We start from the raw sequence: 18642 nt of genomic DNA on the forward strand, positions 1-18642 counted from the left end.
AAAGTTGTACTTTGGAACGCTTTAGTGGGTTATAGTACACGGGTACAAAAAGGGAATAAAATAAAATCATAACATTAAAAAAAAACACCAAATAAAACTGCCTACAATATTTATTTATTGAATAAATTACAAAAAACTAATGTAAAATTCCATGGCAGTAATACATATAAGTTTGCTAATTTAAAATAAACCTTAAACCAAGTAGGGTAAAGTGCTATGAGTTTGTCGCACATAACACAGCATTAGTGTTGGTAAAATTTGAGCCTTTATTAAAAAAAAGTCTCGCCAGACTCCAGAATAAAGTCTCAGTAATAAAAGACTCTCTCGCCAGACTCCAGAATAAAGTCTCAGTAATAAAAGACTCAAGTCTATTAAAACTATACAGTACACTGTACTTTGGAATGAGGGTTCAAAAACCCACACCTTACTGAAAAACATAATTCTCCACTAGGCTCACTATCTAAAATAAGCACATGAACATTTTTTTTTTTTTTTGTAATGCACATTTATTTATTTATTTGTAACTGGAGACTTGACAAAACTGGACTTATATATTTAGCACATAATATTTTAAAAAAATCGTAAGTAGCGTTTCAGTTGAGACATTCTTAGTTTTCTCAATGAATTTCATGGTTACTTCCTAAGGCACGGGTAAACTAGGGGACTAAAATAAATCAGCGCTTAATATAAATAGAACTAACATTTAATATATACTTCATAATGCTACGAATGTATGAAATAATAAGAGTTTCAAGCATTTTCTTTGTTTTTGCTGCACGTGAGTATTCGTAATGGGAATGCAACTTTAGGGAAAGCTCAAATTATAGTCAGCACTAAATCTCATGTTATTATCGCTATTTCTTCTTAGGTACCAAATTGTATGCAGGATAGCAATAATATTGAACGAAGGGTTGGGCGAGTGGAATACCATAAGACTGAGCATAATTATTATACTAAACACCACTTTATATAACAATTCATAAATTACACTAGTATATAGTGACGTGGCTGGATTCCAGAAGATTCTGTAATATATTTCTTCATATTGTTACACCATATACTTTTTGGGGTTTAAAATTCTAGTAATATGACCATAAATTGTGTATTTCTGGAGGATTTTCAAACACAAACCGGGTACATAGTGGGATAATTCAGTTTTGTATAGTTTAGAAGACCAGTTTTCAGTTTCAGAAGTTTTTTTTAGTGTGTTTGACTTCGAGTTAGTTTTTTTTTCAGTGATTATTCGGTTTCTCAGTTAATAACTCGGTTTCAGTATATCTTCAGAGTTTAAGACTAAATCAGCATTAACTTGGTCTATGTGATGAGTCCATATTCCATATCTTGACAGCAATGTCGGTTTTGCAAGTGGAATATTAGTTCAATTTCACGGCATTCACTATCATATTCTTTCACGGTGTCGGTACTCCTGTCTTCAGTTCGATCGTCTCCAGGCATAGTGTAGCAGCGATGTCGTTTCAAGTGACGGGAGGCACAGCGCCTAGTGGATGGCGATGAGGCCGTACTCGAGCAACTTCTGTATCTTGGCGGCGATGTCGGGGTTGCGCAGATGGTCCTGCAGCGCGTGCGGGTCGAGCTGCATCTGCTCCAGGATGCAGCGCATGGCCGGGTCGCGCAGGATCTGCTGCACCTCCGGGTCCGACATGGCGCGCTTGCGCACCTGCGGCCAGTGCACAATTATAAATTAAAAGTTTTACTATCCGACTTTAAACTCATTAATCTGTACTGTCGAAACGCTCGGAGATTCACCCACCTACATGGCTAAATTTACGTATCAGTGTGCGTAGTGCGACTTTGATATTTACATCTCAACGTCGAGTTGAGTCGCAGTTGAGACGCAGCTAACCGATCACTGTGTGCCATTGTGACGCAACGTCAACCATACCGCAATGTGATTGGTTCGCTACGTCTCACTTCGAATCGATTCGATGGTGAGAAGTGAAAGGCAACACGCACTTTGCTCTCAGATAACTAATTCTTTACATATAACATTATAAATGAGGATGTGTGTACGGTATGTATATATGTTTGTTCTGATTCTGGAAAAATATCATTTTCCATCCTTGACCTGACCGGGGATCGAACCCGGGATCTCCAGTGTAGCAGTTCAGCATGATGACCATTAGGCCACAGAGGTTGTAAAAAAAAAAAGTCGTTTTTATTCGAGCGAAGCCGGGACCGGCCTCTAGTTTATGTATATAAGAATATCATCTCACCTCTTCAGGATTGGAGTTGAGTTGCGTGGAGCAGGCGCGGTAGCCCTCCAGCGCCTCAGCGTTGCTGGGGTCCAGCTCCAGCGCCTTCTGGTACGCTGACAGGGCCTTCGATTGCTGCTGCATACCCTGGACGCAACGAAACACATTTACACACGCGGCAAAACTTGGGGCATAAACCCATAGATCATGAAATGGCTATATATAACGGTCATACGCCCCGCAGTCACCTATGGGGCGCTAGTCTGGTGGCACAGGACCACACTAGTAACATTGCAAGATAAACTGCAGAAATTTCAAAGGACAGCCTGCCTAGCCATCAGCGGACGCATGAGGACATCCTCCACTGCAGCTTTAGAGGTCATCCTTGACATCAAAGACACCTACATATAAAACAGGAGGCACAGGTGGCCACCATGAGACTACATACCCTGGGTCTTTGGCAAAGGAACACCTACTCACCACACACACGTATTCTGTCATTGGCCCTAGATGCGGCCAGACCTCATGGGCTCCATAAATGACAGATTCGGCAAACAGTTCATATTTGATAATAAATACAAGATACAATTACATGAGGAAGCTTCGGATAGCTCAGGGGCTAACAAAGTGAGAGTATACACTGATGGCTCAAAGACGGAAAAAGGTGTTGCTGCAGGTGTGTTCTATCATGATCTCAATATAAAATACAGCAGTGATTTAATTACTTATAGTAATTGTACGTCCTTGGAGAAAAGGCTGGGGTGAAGTTTGTGGCGCCGCTTCTTCTTCACCTGCTCTTTGGAAGTCGGCAGTTAGACTTTTGACGTCAATAAGTGATGTATTATATATCATCCTAAATTGAATATTTTGAATTTTGAACTTCTATAAAATATTTTATACCTGGAGAATCTTGCCCTTCCGGATCCAGCCCTTGATGAACTTGGGGTCGAGGCTGCAGCACTGGTCGCAGTCCTTGAGACCGAGGTCGAAGGCGGCCAGCTTCGTGTAGCACGCGGCCCGGTTCGAGTACAGCTTCGGCTCGTCCGGGTTGCGTTTGATCGCTTCCGTGTAGTGTTTCACCGCCGTGCTGTAGTCGCCTGCAAATTATCCTTATGTTATGCCGACATCGGTGGCGCAGTGGTAAAGTGCTTGAACCGAGAGGTCCCGGGTTCGATCCCCGATCGGATCATGATGGAAAATGATCTTTTTCTGATTGGCCCGGGTCTTGGATGTCTATCTATATATGTATTTGTTATAAAATATAGTGTCGTTGAGTTAGTATCCTATAACACAAGTCTCGAACTTACTTTGGGGCTAGCTCAATCTGTGTTTTTTGTCCTAATATATTTATTTATTTATTATTTACATAAAAGTAGGAACTTATAAGCCTCGATCTACCTGTATACGTATGATACGATGTTAGTTAATCTTTGCGATCTTTGAAATATTTAGGGAAATATTTCCGGCAGCGGCAGGAGAAGCGGCAGTGGGCTGTGTGTAAATGTGGGGTTATATATTATTGAGAACATACAGACGTGATAGGTAGCGTCTGTATGAACGCCAGAAACTCGAAAAGCTATCGGAAGGATTTTTACCAGTTGTTTGATCCTGTGGAAAGGTGTATAATCCTACTAATATTAAATGCGAAAGTTTGTGAGTTTGTGTGTATGTTTGTTCTGTATGTCTCTTTCACGCAAAATCTACTGGACCGATTGTTATAAAATTTGGTACACGGGTAGAATATATAACCTGGAATAACAAATAGGGTTTACAAATTTTTCAGTGTTACAAATATTTTTTGACGTTCACATATATCAATGCACGTCGAAACTCCATACAGTTCTGCATTGATCCGTTGACTAACATAATCGGGCCATGCTAATTTTAGGGTTAAAAGGTAAAATAATAACAGAACCATTATAAGTAGACTTGTGTTTCCTTGTCTGTTGAGTCAAGAATCTTTTCTTTAAGAATACATAAATTGGGAGTGTGCTTCCGCCCTGAAATAAGACCCCTCTATCCTCCAACGACCTATCCATATAAAGCTTACCTTTCTTAAAATATTCATTGCCCAGTTCTTTCTCCTGTTCAGCCTTAACGGGATCAATGTATGCTTTCTTCTCCTCCTCGACGATTTTCCGTTCAACCTCACTGAGCAGTGTCTTGATCTCGGGCGTACGGTGCTCTGACATAGACTTCTCAAAGTACGTTTTTGCTAGCTTCCATTGCTCCATTTTCTTATATGCATTGCCTAAAAGGAATATTATTAATTCCATAAAGAAATCACACACTAATTCATTTTACTATGTTGTCCTTCTGATACGGACTATCAATCTAGGAACTCGTACACTATCGCCAAACAGTTCGAAAAATTTGGCGGAATCGGCATACATTACTGGTTTTTCATTGCGGTAAATAAAACATACTATACAAACTACGTAATCTTCATGTACCACTGTCTCAGTTAGTGTGTAGTGTACATCATAAAATCTAATAGAGTTTGTTGATCGAAATCAATTACTTTTATTTTTAATCAGGCAGGGAAATATGCTGTACAGCACAAAATGTGTCTGTATGCATGTGGCCTTAGCAGAACCAACCTCTAGAGATAGGGTCGAGTTTATGCATGCAGTTTTTTCCTTGTGTATAATGACAATTATGCAAATTGGCACTTGTATCGAGTAGAAAAAAACTCACCAATCCTAGTAAATGCCTTAGCTATTAATTTAAAATCAGCTCTATTTTCTCTACCGATTTCAATTGCTTTTTCACACTCCTTGATACATTTCTCATACTCTTTTTGTTCGAAATATACTGCAGCTATGTTTGTGTAGAAAGTTATATCCGTGGAATCATGTTCTATTGCTTTGCGGTAATGTATGAGAGCATTTTCGAAGTCCTTTTTCTTGTAAAAGTCATTTCCACGGTCCTTCTCCTGTAATGCTAGTCGACGGTTTTCCGGTAAGTCTTCATATGTAGGTTTTGGAGGCTCTTCCTTAGGGGGTGGGGGTGGCGTGGACTTATTCTCTGGAGTCGGAGGGTCTACGTCCATGGCATTACCAAAGTCGAAGCCTAACATCACATTGAGTGTTGTTCTGAATCGTTTGTCATTCATTTTCATCTCGAAGTTTTGGATGTCTAGAGGATTCTTAGCTAATTGCTAAAAAAAAAATATTTATTAACTTTTCACCAACTTCTTCATACAGAAATTTTATATAAAGCTAGCTCTAGCTCCAGATCTGCATGCGGCAATATGTAGAAAATACAACAAACTTCCACTAGTGGATTTGTGAAGGTAAGCTATGTTTGAATCTGGGTTTTAAACCATATAATGCATCTAAAGTTTTGTCTTATTGTCTGGGTATAGAATAAAATATATAAATGCATTTACATAAGAAAGCACAATAATCAAATGTCACTTTTCTTTTTAGTAAGATTTAGTATTTTTAGTTCCCACTTAAGTATAATTGAAACACTTTTAGACTTCAAGATTTGTGACATTACTTACTCCCACTGTCTTACAATACCCATATAATTATTAATTTTGACACATATTTCATGTGTCAAAATTAATAATTTCATGTGTCAAAATTAATAATTTCATGTGTCAAAATTAATATATATATATTAAGTATTTGCTTTGACTTGATGGCAACTACCATATTTCATCAAAATTGGTTGAGCAAACTATCTACAGAATCATAACAGGTAGACTCAGATTTTAGTTCAGTCCAGTGAATGTAAGTAGGTAAGTATTTGATTCATTGATACACAAAGTACTACTCTGTATATCAATGAATCACCTTTGACATTACATACAATATAAATTTATATAGTTTGACTACAAAGATGAAACAATAAGACTTATTTCTCACTCATTTTAAATGACAGAGTTGTTTAGCGTGTTGAATTTTTTTTTAAATATATGCCTACTGATATATTGAGTGCCCACAACTGGCACTTACACTGGAAACGTTTCCTTCCTTTTCTCCACCAATAAAGGGGAGCGAAGAAAGGCAATAAAATAAAAATAAAGGGCAAGCTATTGCCACCCCGTGTTGAAAATTTAACAGAAATGCTGATTTAGCCCAAAATTCATTAGTATACATTAAAATTGAAAAAGAATGAAGATCTTAATGGAAAAATATTAATAGTGAATTATATCTATTCACATTTAACACAATACCTATGCTAAAATTTCTTAAATATTGTATAAAGAAAAAGTAAACATGGGATGGATCGCAAATCCCATTACAGGGGCATACTATAAAAATTATTATAAACTTACCTCAACCATTTTCACATACTCAGGATCTTTCAACCATTCTCTTGTCTCTGCATTTGCCTTTAATTTATCGATAAACATCTGCGAATTAACTCTAGATTCCACCTCATGCTTCCTAACTTCCGCTAACCCTGCTGCTAATTGCTGATTCCCTGGATCGAGTTCCAAACCCTTATCATAAGCTTCAATAGCCTCATCAAAGCGGCCAAGATAGGCCAAGGCACTGCCCTTTCTGGAATACCCCTTACTCCATGTAGGGTTGAGAGAAACTGTTTTGTTCGCGTCCTCCAATGCTGCAGCGTAATCACCAGCTTTAGCGTAAGCCGCTGAACGATTACTGAATAAAACGTGGTTTGTGGGATCTATGGCAATCGCTTCAGTGTATTGTTTAATTGCCTCATAGTAATTACCTGAGGCTAACGCGGCATTACCCTTCTCCTTTAACTGGTTCACCTAAAATTATGTATTAATTTTAAGGCACATTTTTACAATAAATTAAAATCGAAAGAAGATAAGTACAGTATAACCTCTTACCTGATCCATTTTAAATACTATTGATATTCAAAATTATATTAACACGCACAATATAGTATGAAACAGGTAAGCACTTTCTTGTTTTCTAGTATTTCAATGCAGTCAATGCTTTCTTTCGTAGACAAGATTAAATTTACACAAGCCGATGCCTTTCATAGATCTTCGTGAATGACAATGACACTTCAAATTCGAGAATTTTCTCGCCAAAACGCGAGCGGTATTTATGTCATTCCGTTATATATATGTTTGTATTGGTATAGAAAATTCTCGACTATAAAAATACAATGATATTTAGTATACCAAAATTTGATCTCTTTAGCTTCGAGAAAAAGTGACTTAGTGGCCAATTAGAAAAGGAGTTGTTCCTTGAAAATATCCTACAAATTGTATTATTTTTTCAAATCTAGTTTTAAAATTTCATACGTTGTTATTATAAATCGAAACGTTTCGTTAAGTGAAATTAAAGTCAGAATTGGCAATGGCAACACTAAATGTCTGTCTGCTGGCCTGGCCATTGGCCTAGCCTGCTGTCTTGCTTGTCTGTCTGTACTGTGAAAAAAAAAAATTAAAACTTGAATGAAAAATGTCGTCTTTTGCGTGCAGTGCTGTTTGACAAGTGTTAAATTAATTTCAACAGTTTTTATCGGCAAATTTCATGAATAATGTGAATTCTCGTAGTGTGGACTATTTCTCTCGTTAAATCATTGGCGGCAGTGGAACTAAACCTACAATTTGTTTTGGAGTAATTTTGCATTGTGTTTTGCGGAACGGATGGACGCTTGTGTCACGCTTATTTTGCTGTCGCTCTGGGACTTGTGGGGAATACCAAGTGATAGTGATCGATGGCTGATTGAGGATTTCCGTGGTATAATTACCCCTTGCTAGCGTGTTAACCCGCGCTTTCTGGTGACTCATAGTTTGGTAGCCATGGACACCGATGATGGAGAATCGTCTAGCAGTGGACCTATGTCGAGCCTCAACAGCTTGTTTTCCTTTACAAGTCCAGCTGTGAAGAAATTACTGGGCTGGAAACAGGTATATTTTCTGATATGGCATTTAATAATAAGTCATAAACTTTATCAATATGTACTTTTATCTCAATCCAAAATATTATAAATGCTAAAGTGAATTCGTTAATTTTTTCACGAAATATTACCATAATTTTCGTAATATTCCCATACATAATAGTTAAGAGAACATCGAAATACAGTACCTACCTGGCTACCTAATTTGTAATGAGTAGTGACTAGCCTTACCATGTAAAAACCTATATAGGTTTTTGTTGGTAGTACTTGTATTTTTCATATAAAATATTGTAACATAAATAAAGAAATATAAAAAAAAAACCCTTTCGTCCTAGAAAAAAAGAACCAGCAAAACTTGTTGGTACCTATATATAATATACTATTTTGATGAGATTTTCTACATAAGAACAATAATAACATGAAAAAGCACAGTGTAGATACTTTTTATCTCAAAATTTAGCTAATATTGCTACAATGCTAGTTAGCATTGTACATGCACATATATATTTTTTTATATTAGGACAAATCACACAGATTGAGCTAGCCCCAAAGTAAGTTCGAGACTTGTGTTATGGGATACTAACTCAATGATACTATATTTTATAACAAATAGATAAACATCCAAGACCCGGGCCAATCAGAAAAAGATCATTTTCCATCATGACCCAACCCGAGGACCTCTGGACCTCTCGGTTCAGTGGCAAGAACTTTACCACTGCGCCACCGAGGTCGTCAAAATTTATTTGCATTTATTATTTATTTTATTTAACCGTGTGGTTCCGGGTACCATGTGGTTCCGGCTTGGAATAGGACCACTCCAAGTCTTCCCGTGGATGTCGTAAAAGGTGACTAAGGGACAAAAGTACTACCATGCAGTGCAACAACAGCATTCCCAAGGAGGGTTGACGTTGGGTGGCGACTGGTCATAAAAGAGGCAAAACAAACAATAGCATTCCCAAGGAGGGTTGACGTCAGGCAGGCGGCCAGTTGAAAAATTTAAGCCAAAATTTATTACAGTATGTGTAAGTTTTAATTTGAGTAGTGGTAGCCGACCCCACATGAGTGGGATAAGGTCAAGAAGAAGAAGATATATTTTATTTGCAATTTATGATATTACCATATTAACCTACTTGAATTAATTGCATAGTTACCTATTTAGAGTGTCATTACATATTGTTGACTGTACTAACACTTCAACACTTCAACTTTTTATTTATTTATGTATTGAATAATAGCCATGTACCTTTCTGCAGCTGATGTTTCCATATCAGGCAGCATAGATATTATTAATTAACAGTCAGTTTTATAATAATTCACAGATGGATATCAACTATATCGTAATTTGATTAATTTTATGTATTTACAATCATGAAACAAAAGACTATAGACTTGACATGTCTATGGTTTTCCTTTCACAGTAGACTATTTTGCTTCTGTGCATACAAAGTATGAGGTCTCTGTTGTAGAGTTTCTTAGTCATGAACTTTTAGCAGATCTGTTATCAGGCTAAAGATGAGTATAATGGAAGCTGCCCTGTTGTAGTAGCCTTTTCCCTGGACACCAGTGCAAGCATTAGATGGGTGATTGGTTCTCACATTCTGGAACCATTTCAACCACCCATAAAGCAGCGGCTGCCTAAAATCTGGGGGCGAGCAACTGGATGTTGTATCGCCTCAAAATTCTTAAATTTTTGAAATGAAGGCAATGTTTTTGGAGACTGTAGAGAGGTCTTTAGTTAGTTGATTAAAGTAAAAGAAAATTCCTATATCTTATCTAATCCACAATATCCAGAAAGTAAAATCTTATGAGTAAAATATAGAATCAAACAGCATTTCAAATAGCATATGATTTTTTTTATGAGTCATTCTTGGAAATAGTGAGTGAATAACTGAGTCATACATAAATAATAATGGGTATTGTGAAATGGATCTTTTTTATATTGTTTGTATTGGTGATAGGTAGAGTGGGAAGATGTTTTTTTAAATAGGTATAGATGTTGTGTACCTACTTACGATTTTTGTTTATAGGTCTATTTCTTGTTTGTTTATAGTACCTATGTGTTGTCTTTTTTGTAAATGTTATATTTACGTTAGTAGGGAGCTAGTTATATAATAAATTAAACTTAAATTTTTGTGAATAAAACATTTGTTTATCAAGTTTATGTATATGTGATTGTCATTAATTTTTTTATTATATAAACGAAATCTACTACCATTTTGAATTAAGTAGTTCTTCAATTTATATGCAGACTTCTAACTATTGCCCGCAAATGCCCTCACGTGAAAAATGTTTTTTGCAACCAATTTAGAAATTTGTAACAATGCCGTCTATTAATCCTTGAATATTGAACTTCAGGGTGATGAAGAAGAGAAATGGGCGGAGAAGGCGGTGGACAGTCTTGTGAAGAAACTGAAGAAACGGAAAGGCGCCATTGAGGAGTTGGAGCGAGCGCTGTCGTGTCCCGGGACTCCGTCAAAATGTGTTACGATACCGCGCTCCTTGGACGGAAGGTTACAGGTAAACAATCATAGCTAATCTCTTTATAAATGTTATTCTCTATTAACCAATCTCTCTCTCGTAATATCAGCTGGGAGTACGGATTTATGATATTGATAATTTATCCTTTCCAGGTATCACATCGCAAAGGCCTGCCGCACGTCATCTACTGCCGCGTGTGGCGGTGGCCCGACCTCCAGAGCCACCACGAGCTGAAACCCTTGGAAATCTGCCAGTACCCATTCAGCGCCAAACAAAAAGAGGTCTGCATCAACCCGTACCACTACAAACGAGTGGAAAGCCCCGTACTCCCACCAGTCCTGGTTCCCAGGCACTCTGAGTTCGCCCCTGGCCATTCTCTGCTGCCGTTCCAGAGAGCGGCGGAGCCGGCGATGCCGCACAACGTGTCGTACTCGGGCGCGGGGTTCCCGCCGGCCGCGGCCGCCGCCGAGCTGCCCGGGACTCCGCCCCCCGCCTACTCGCCCTCCGAGGACGACTCCGAGCCCCCCGGAGAAGTAGCTCCGGTTTCTTACCAAGAACCCTTGTATTGGGCTTCTGTGGCGTATTACGAGTTAAATTGTAGAGTCGGTGAAATTTTCCATTGCAACTCCCATTCGGTGGTCGTGGATGGATTCACAGATCCGTCGAATAATAGCGACAGATTCTGTCTAGGACAACTGAGTAATGTCAATAGGAATTCTACAATAGAGAACACGCGACGTCACATAGGAAAAGGGGTGCATTTGTATTACGTGGGGGGCGAAGTGTACGCCGAATGCTTGTCAGACGCGGCGATATTTGTCCAGAGCCGAAATTGCAATCACCACCACGGCTTCCACCCGTCAACGGTCTGCAAGATACCACCGGGGTGTTCGCTGAAGATTTTCAACAACAGGGAGTTCGCTCAGTTGCTTTCTCAAAGCGTGAATCATGGTTTCGAAGCAGTGTATGAGTTGACAAAGATGTGTACTATTAGAATGTCGTTCGTCAAAGGTTGGGGGGCGGAGTATCATCGACAGGATGTGACGTCGACGCCATGTTGGATCGAAATCCATCTCCACGGTCCATTGCAGTGGTTGGATAAAGTCCTGACCCAGATGGGCTCGCCCCACAACGCTATTTCGTCTGTCTCTTAACCGCTTCCGCCAAAACGTATCCCGCCGTCTGTATTACGGTATGGTACAATCTCATTGTGTTGCATTTGTAAATCAATAAATTCAGTGAATTTTTTTGCTTAGATTTCTTTTGTGAAATTGTCTATGGCATATTGTGCCATACAAAGATTGCTATGGTTTCGGAGAATTGGGTGATGTATCACATAGGACCTGTCGCCCGTCTGGCGCTTGCGCTGACGTCCCCAATCACGAAATAATATGCGTTTATTTCCTTATTGCAATCGTTAATTAACTTCGTTTCGTCAATATTTCTCCGCAAAACATACAATTTACCCTCCAAATTTATATAAGTACTTGGCATTTTAAAAATATTTATTTTTGACAGTAAAAAAAGATTGTAATCTCCCACCGAATGACCTATCAACCAGTTTCAATTAAATCAATAAATATAATTATACATTAATATTGAAACAACATATATTAAGACTGTGGATTGCGTCGTACATATTACAAAAGTTTTTCATATGTAACATATTCCCTCTACCCATAACTGCGATTTGTGTGATTTCTCCTGAAAGGGACGGAAATTTGTAATAGGCTCGCGTCATTTTGGCTATCGACGCGCGTTGGCTTATTACTAAAGTGATTTATGTGGCCGTCCAAATCAAAAGGGACCTTATGGCGGCTGGCATTTAGCTCTTTATTGCCGCTGTTCGAATACAAAACAACGGCAATAATGGCGAAAGCGCCGGGCGCCATAAGGTCTCTTTTGATTTGTACGGCCACATATCAGAAGTTACACGTAACAAACTAAAGATTGCTGGGCGTGTGCTGCTCGATTTGTTTTTATTTTAGTCTATAGGTAAATACCCAGCATACGTTACGAACTGTCTGAAATAAATATTACGTATGTTTTGCTGTTTTTTCTTTAAATACCAAGCATTGATTTGGAATGCAGCTCAAATCCATGTTAATAAGATGTTTATTGTAATTATTATAAAGACATAATTTTAATATTAATTATACTCGCGAATGTATGACAAATTAAGTTAATTTAACTGGTGTAAATAGATTTTATGTGTTTGGGACTTTTTGTTGCACAAACTTGTCCATCTTTTGGCATATGTCCAAAATATTAATGCGTATATTGGATAATTTTATTTATAGATATTACGCATTCACAGGATTTCATAAACAGGGTTACTGGTCTAACGCATAACCTTCCAAAGACGCATAAGGTACATAGAGACTAACATCTTTTGTTCTACGACTTTTGTCTAAACGTAGTAAATACAAAACTGTTTTTTAGTATCAATGTCGTTTCTATAAAACGTTAACTGTATGTTTGATTCCGCTACATAACGCTACTGTACTGTCTCGTGTTGTTTGGCTATTACATAGTGTTAAGATGTGTACAATCGCAAATTAGATTGTTTTTTTGTTATATGAAAAAAAAAACTACGATTCACGGAAAAGTCATAGATTAAAAGTTGCTTGTTTTGATGTCCCCAAGTAGTCTTTAGGAGGTTTAGCGTTTGATACCAGTAACCTTGTATATAAAGATTTTTTTCTTTCTAAATATATGGGCGATTCTATAAGTTTCTAAATAAAAAGTCATTAAGATACACATTTTGATTTTGTTTATTACAATTCAATTGAGCAAAGATTATCAATTTCAATTTGCATTTGATGATAGTATCAATACATACATATAAAGATATATAATGCTATATGTTCTATATGCTGTATGCTTACATGAGAATGCAATTTTTTAATAATTTAAAATTTGTGATTTAATGATAATGGAGTGTATTAGATGTTTCCGCTCACGGCAAAAATGTATTGACTGCGTTTATCATACAAACTTTCATCCCTATTTCTGGTCCTGAGTGTACAAATTTGAAAAAAAAATTGCCTAGATGTTTGAACTCGGGTCTTTAATTGTATTACACACCAAATATCATCAAAATCGGTTCAGCGGTTTAAGCCGTGAAAGCGTGACAGACAGACGCATTTATTATATTAATCATTAGTTACAATTGTTAATACTAAACAATATTAAGCAGGGATATATTAACACAATGTCTTGAATTGTTAATATAAATTATTTTCCTGCATTTTAAAGCCAAAATCGTGAGAGAAAAACAAATTTGATGTAAATTCTGAATCTAGAAAGTTGTCATTATAAAATCGGTTGACAAACGGCGAAAGTTATATTTGCATGATAAGTTTTACAAAGGTAAACCCTTTTAGATAAGAATATGTGTTCTTTTTACTATGTTTAGTTTTATATATCTATATGATAAGTATAAATGTACTCTAATTGTAGGCACCGAATGATGACGCCGACGCGCTTTAGTAAATGTTTTATAAAATTGGTTGATTGTACAATGTTTTTCGTTTATTTTCTGTATTAGTATTAAAAACGAGCTAATGGCATAATTATTTGGTGCCGATTTCCTTTACTTATAATTAAATCGTGCCATCATGAAAATCGCATAAATTGTTTTCATGTAAAAAGTTTTTGTATTTCGACATTTTTGTAGAACTTAAAAACTATTCGTTTTATTATTTTAATATATTGATTGACTACGGAATCTACGAGGATAGATTTGGCCGACTTAATCGATCGATTGTGTCTTAAATTGTACCAAATTGGGACGACGTACAGAACAAAAGATGAATTTGATCTCAAAATATTGTATAAGAATCATTTAGTTCCTCGCACGAGTGACTGCTGCCCATCGCCTTATATAGTGCAATTGATATATATATATATATACGAATATATATTGAATATATGAAAACTTGAATATGCTAAAACAGATATAGCAGTAGTATTGTTATAGAAACGGTATTCTTATTTTTGTACGGGGAAAATGTTTAAAATACCACCTGGACCTGTTTCACAACTTGCCGATAGAGTGTCTTAAACCTGAGTAACTAAGTATAACTGAGTAAAAAATTAATTGAGTGTTGGATAGGGCTAACTGGCAAATTACTTCAGACAGATTCATTTGGCAGTTAGTTTTATCTGTCGGTTTACAATATATTTTATTAGACAGTGATAAAACACGCACTTAATATCTTATTATACACTAACAAAATATTCAGTTTGGATCCGAGGCGATTTTCCCCGAAATTTGTACAAATTATAGAACCAAATAACAGATCTTGTACAGCAAAAAAAAAATCAAACCAATATATATTTTTTTATGATTTTAGAGCATAGTCATTAAATTACTTTAGCAAGATTTGATTCTGTCTACCAACTGCTGTTAATTAAATACAACATATATGAATATTTACACAACTATACAATTTTGTATGGCCCCTTGCATGTGCCTATATTTTTAATATAATACCGTCCAGAGTCTGCGTGGTTTTGACAAAAATGCCAACGCTTATATGAACCGTTTTTACTATTTACTAATTGTATAAATATATTTGTAACAATTGCAAATTCTTCATTCTTGTCTCAATGTAAATCAATATGGCAGATATTGTGATTTGCCTCGTAATTGCTGTTGTATTTAAAAATATAATAGCGAAATATTTAAAATAATAACATCTACGCAGACACGCATTATTATACAATGTAAAAGTTGTAATTAAAAAAAATGTTTATTTTTGTGAGTACTACGTATTCAGTGCCTTTTGTAATCGAACGAGAAATGCCTTAGTTCTTCAATAATTTCTTTTTTACACAAATAGAGTATTGTATTTACGATTTTGCACCTTTTATCGTATTATTTGACCACAAAATCGTGCCTAATAGTGTAATGTGCACCAAACGTATGCCTTATGATTTAAATATAAAATGCGTAGGTTTTAATATGCTATTTAATGTTAAGGAATAATATTATACAGGTATAAATCTTATACCAGCGTGTATACAGTCTATCAAAGTGAAGAAAATATATAAAAGCGCTGTCTCCCGTTGGCTGGCAACACTAGGTGTTTGTCTATTTGGTATTGCAATGCCAAAAAAAGGTAGTTCGTCATAAAACTATATTCTTCACTTTCTCGACAGGCTGTGACATAATTATAATTATTATAATCGTATATTTTGACGTCATATTGTTGACCAATTTGATAAAATAAATATTGGAAGTAAAAATACGCTTTCTAATTTATAATAATATGTGTGATTGTTAAAATTAAATAAATCTGTTCTCTCATCGTGTGAAGGTGAATGTGCAATCGTATTTGGTCTTGTCTAGAACATTTTGCGACGATACTATATTTTATAACATGTACGTTATATAGGTCCAACCAAACCCAAAAGATTACACAAGCTTGTGTGCAAGAATGTCAGAAAAAAAGAAACGTCAAGTTTTTGCGTTAAATTCATGATTTAATAGAAACCTACATACATTGTATACATGTTATTACATTGAAATACTCAATACTACATACAGGCAGGGTATTAGTAGTAAATATATAGCATTATTAAAACCTATGCATTAAGAGTTTATATAATTATTAAAATTAAGATTATTTTAAACTAATTCGCAAAATAATCACTTTCACGGACGCTCTACCAGACAATAGATTATATTATAGTTGTTATCCATAGAATTTGATATTAGACCAGGGTGTGACGGTGAGTAGATGAGCAAATAAATACACACATATTGTATATTCCGAGAAAAAATACATATAAGAAAATGGAACGAGAGCTCTTATTGCGCTTGCAATATTCATTTATTGTTGTTTTGTATTTTGACTGGACAGTAATTGGTTTAAAATAATCTACACGCAATTTAAACTATTTTTATGCTTATGCCATGTTAACTTTAAGGTTCGTTATAGTTACATTTGATTTTCGGCATACGCCATTATTCAGAATCACTAGATGTTGCCCGGGGCTTCGCTCCCGTGGGAATTTTGAGACAAAATATAGCCTATAAGCAATCTTGGATAATGCACCTTTCTAATGGTGAAAGAATTTTTGAAATCGGTTCGGTAGTTTCGGAGATTCAACATATAAACTCACTTTGATGATTTTTAAAATTATTTCACCATTGGAATGGTACATTATCCAAGATTGCTATAGGTTATATTTTATCTCAAAATTCCCACGGGAACGAAGCTCCGGGCAACATCTAGTGTTTTATATGAACACAGCACATACGCATGATGCTCCGCAAGCAATTATTGTTTGTCTTTTTTTACAAATTGTAACAAAGAAAATAATGTTATTATTTGGGAGAAAATTATTTTATAAATTTTTTTGTGAGTAGGTAAATGTCTAAATGCCTTAAAAATAAATGTAACTACAACATGTATAAAGCATATATTCTGAACAATGTTGTTAAGATTATGTATTGTATATGGAAGTGTTTATAGGTGTACGCGTGGCTTGCGTGTGAAGTGATTGTTGTTTTGTTCTAAGATGGTTTCGACTACACAATTTGGTTTTGTATTATTGTCTTGAGCATAGACATCGAAAAAATGTATTTATTTTTCTTTTGTGTCTATGGTCTCGTATAAATTGTGAGAATTTGATGAAAACACATCAAGATTTACGGATAACTTTTGAAAGAATTGACATACATTCGCCTTTTTTGTAATAATTCTAAACGCCTAATTATGTGTACGATAAACTCATACAGACAGACGTAAAAGAGGGTCTTCATTTTATAATGTGTAAGGATTACGCAGCACCGAATTGTGTAGATGAGCATGTACCGCCCTGTGAGATGTGTCGCGATGTCGGTTGAACTACATTTGTACAAAGTGTCGTATGTAGATGATATTGTTACTGTAAGTTTTAGTGTATGTACCTATGTTTTCTCTCCGTTTAGTCAATAAAGTTCTTTTATTGATAGTATTGCTTTAATTTACGTTTTATTATGACTCTTGGCTCAAACAACTAATAGATACCGTGACGGGAAAATTGTCCTTTGGCTCTCTGCCAGTGCTAGTGTTGCCACTAGGAAAAGATTTGATGGCGGTCTTTGGTCGCCATGTCGCAAACGCTGTTGACATTTGTGGTATTTTATAGGTAAGTAGCTCGCCGGACTTGCCGCCACGTCCTTAGTAACGCTGTTAGTATGGTCAGGGAATTCTTACTTCTAATCCTAACTTCCTAATATTATAAATGCGAAAGTAAGTTTGTTTATTACCTCTTCAAGCTCTATTTACTCAACCAATCTTCTTGAAATTTTGGACACATATAGTTTGAAGTATGGAGAAGGACATAGGGACCTTTTATCCCGGAAAATATACTATCCCTGTGGGAAATTCACGCAGGCCTTCGCCTGCACTGCTTTACACTGAACCATTGTTCAGTGTATTTGTAGCTAACCACCATATCTGGTGGCTGTTCTCGATCCGCTACCTGTGACCTCCGCTACTTGGGTACTATTGTCTTGTAGATATTATTTAATAATATAATAAGAAACTGGCAACACGAGTCGCAGAAAAAGTCCACGTCCCGGTTTTCCATCGACAAAACGAGATTATTTGCACAACTATCGCCGCCACTTGGCAAACGCAAACAGCCTTTACCAAAGGATGTGACAACAGCTGTAATAATATGCAATTTGTATCGAGCTAGCATACCAATGTGGAGTCACGGCCGTCCCGGTGAAAATCAGTTATGTAAGTCATTGATCATATAATTGTATTGACTGGATTGTATCCAATAATCTTATTGGATACATTACATGAGTAAACGTCTGTTTAGGTCCTGTTTGACAAAGTTTTTGATAGTCTACAACTTATTAACAGCGTTTCACAAGTGGCAAATAACTTCAGGCAGATTTATCAAGCAATCAGGCATCTATCTATCTCTATCTAACCCTTTTCCCAGTTCCCAGCCGTTGAGCGTCAGAGCCCAGAGCCCCCATAAATATATATGTAACTAACTGCGCCCCGGGGCTTCGCTCGCGTGGGAATTTTGGGATAAAAAGTACCCTATGTGTTATACCAGGTTATATTCTACCCGTGTACTTACCAAATTTCAT

General features: G+C 36.4%; 2 protein-coding genes across 2 annotated transcripts; one reads left to right on the forward strand and one right to left on the reverse strand.

Annotated features, from left to right (window-relative positions):
* Nucleotides 1-92: 92 nt before the first annotated feature.
* Stip1 (Stress induced phosphoprotein 1) lies at nt 93-7217 on the reverse strand. Its single transcript, XM_053756305.2, has 7 exons — nt 7033-7217; nt 6502-6951; nt 4911-5373; nt 4264-4464; nt 3114-3310; nt 2235-2360; nt 93-1678 (listed from the first exon to the last, which is right to left on the reverse strand). Exons 1-7 carry the CDS (start codon nt 7039-7041, stop codon nt 1499-1501), a joined length of 1626 nt encoding a protein of 541 aa, XP_053612280.1. The 5' UTR covers nt 7042-7217; the 3' UTR covers nt 93-1498.
* Nucleotides 7218-7585: 368 nt separating this feature from the next.
* Nucleotides 7586-17501, forward strand: Mad (Mothers against dpp). Its single transcript, XM_053756307.1, has 3 exons — nt 7586-8067; nt 10413-10574; nt 10688-17501. The coding sequence occupies exons 1-3, from the start codon at nt 7960-7962 to the stop codon at nt 11687-11689; spliced, it is 1272 nt and encodes a 423-aa protein (XP_053612282.1). The 5' UTR covers nt 7586-7959; the 3' UTR covers nt 11690-17501.
* Nucleotides 17502-18642: the final 1141 nt, after the last annotated feature.

This window comes from Plodia interpunctella, chromosome 16, assembly GCF_027563975.2.
Source record: "Plodia interpunctella isolate USDA-ARS_2022_Savannah chromosome 16, ilPloInte3.2, whole genome shotgun sequence".
Classification (NCBI taxonomy): domain Eukaryota; kingdom Metazoa; phylum Arthropoda; class Insecta; order Lepidoptera; family Pyralidae; genus Plodia; species Plodia interpunctella.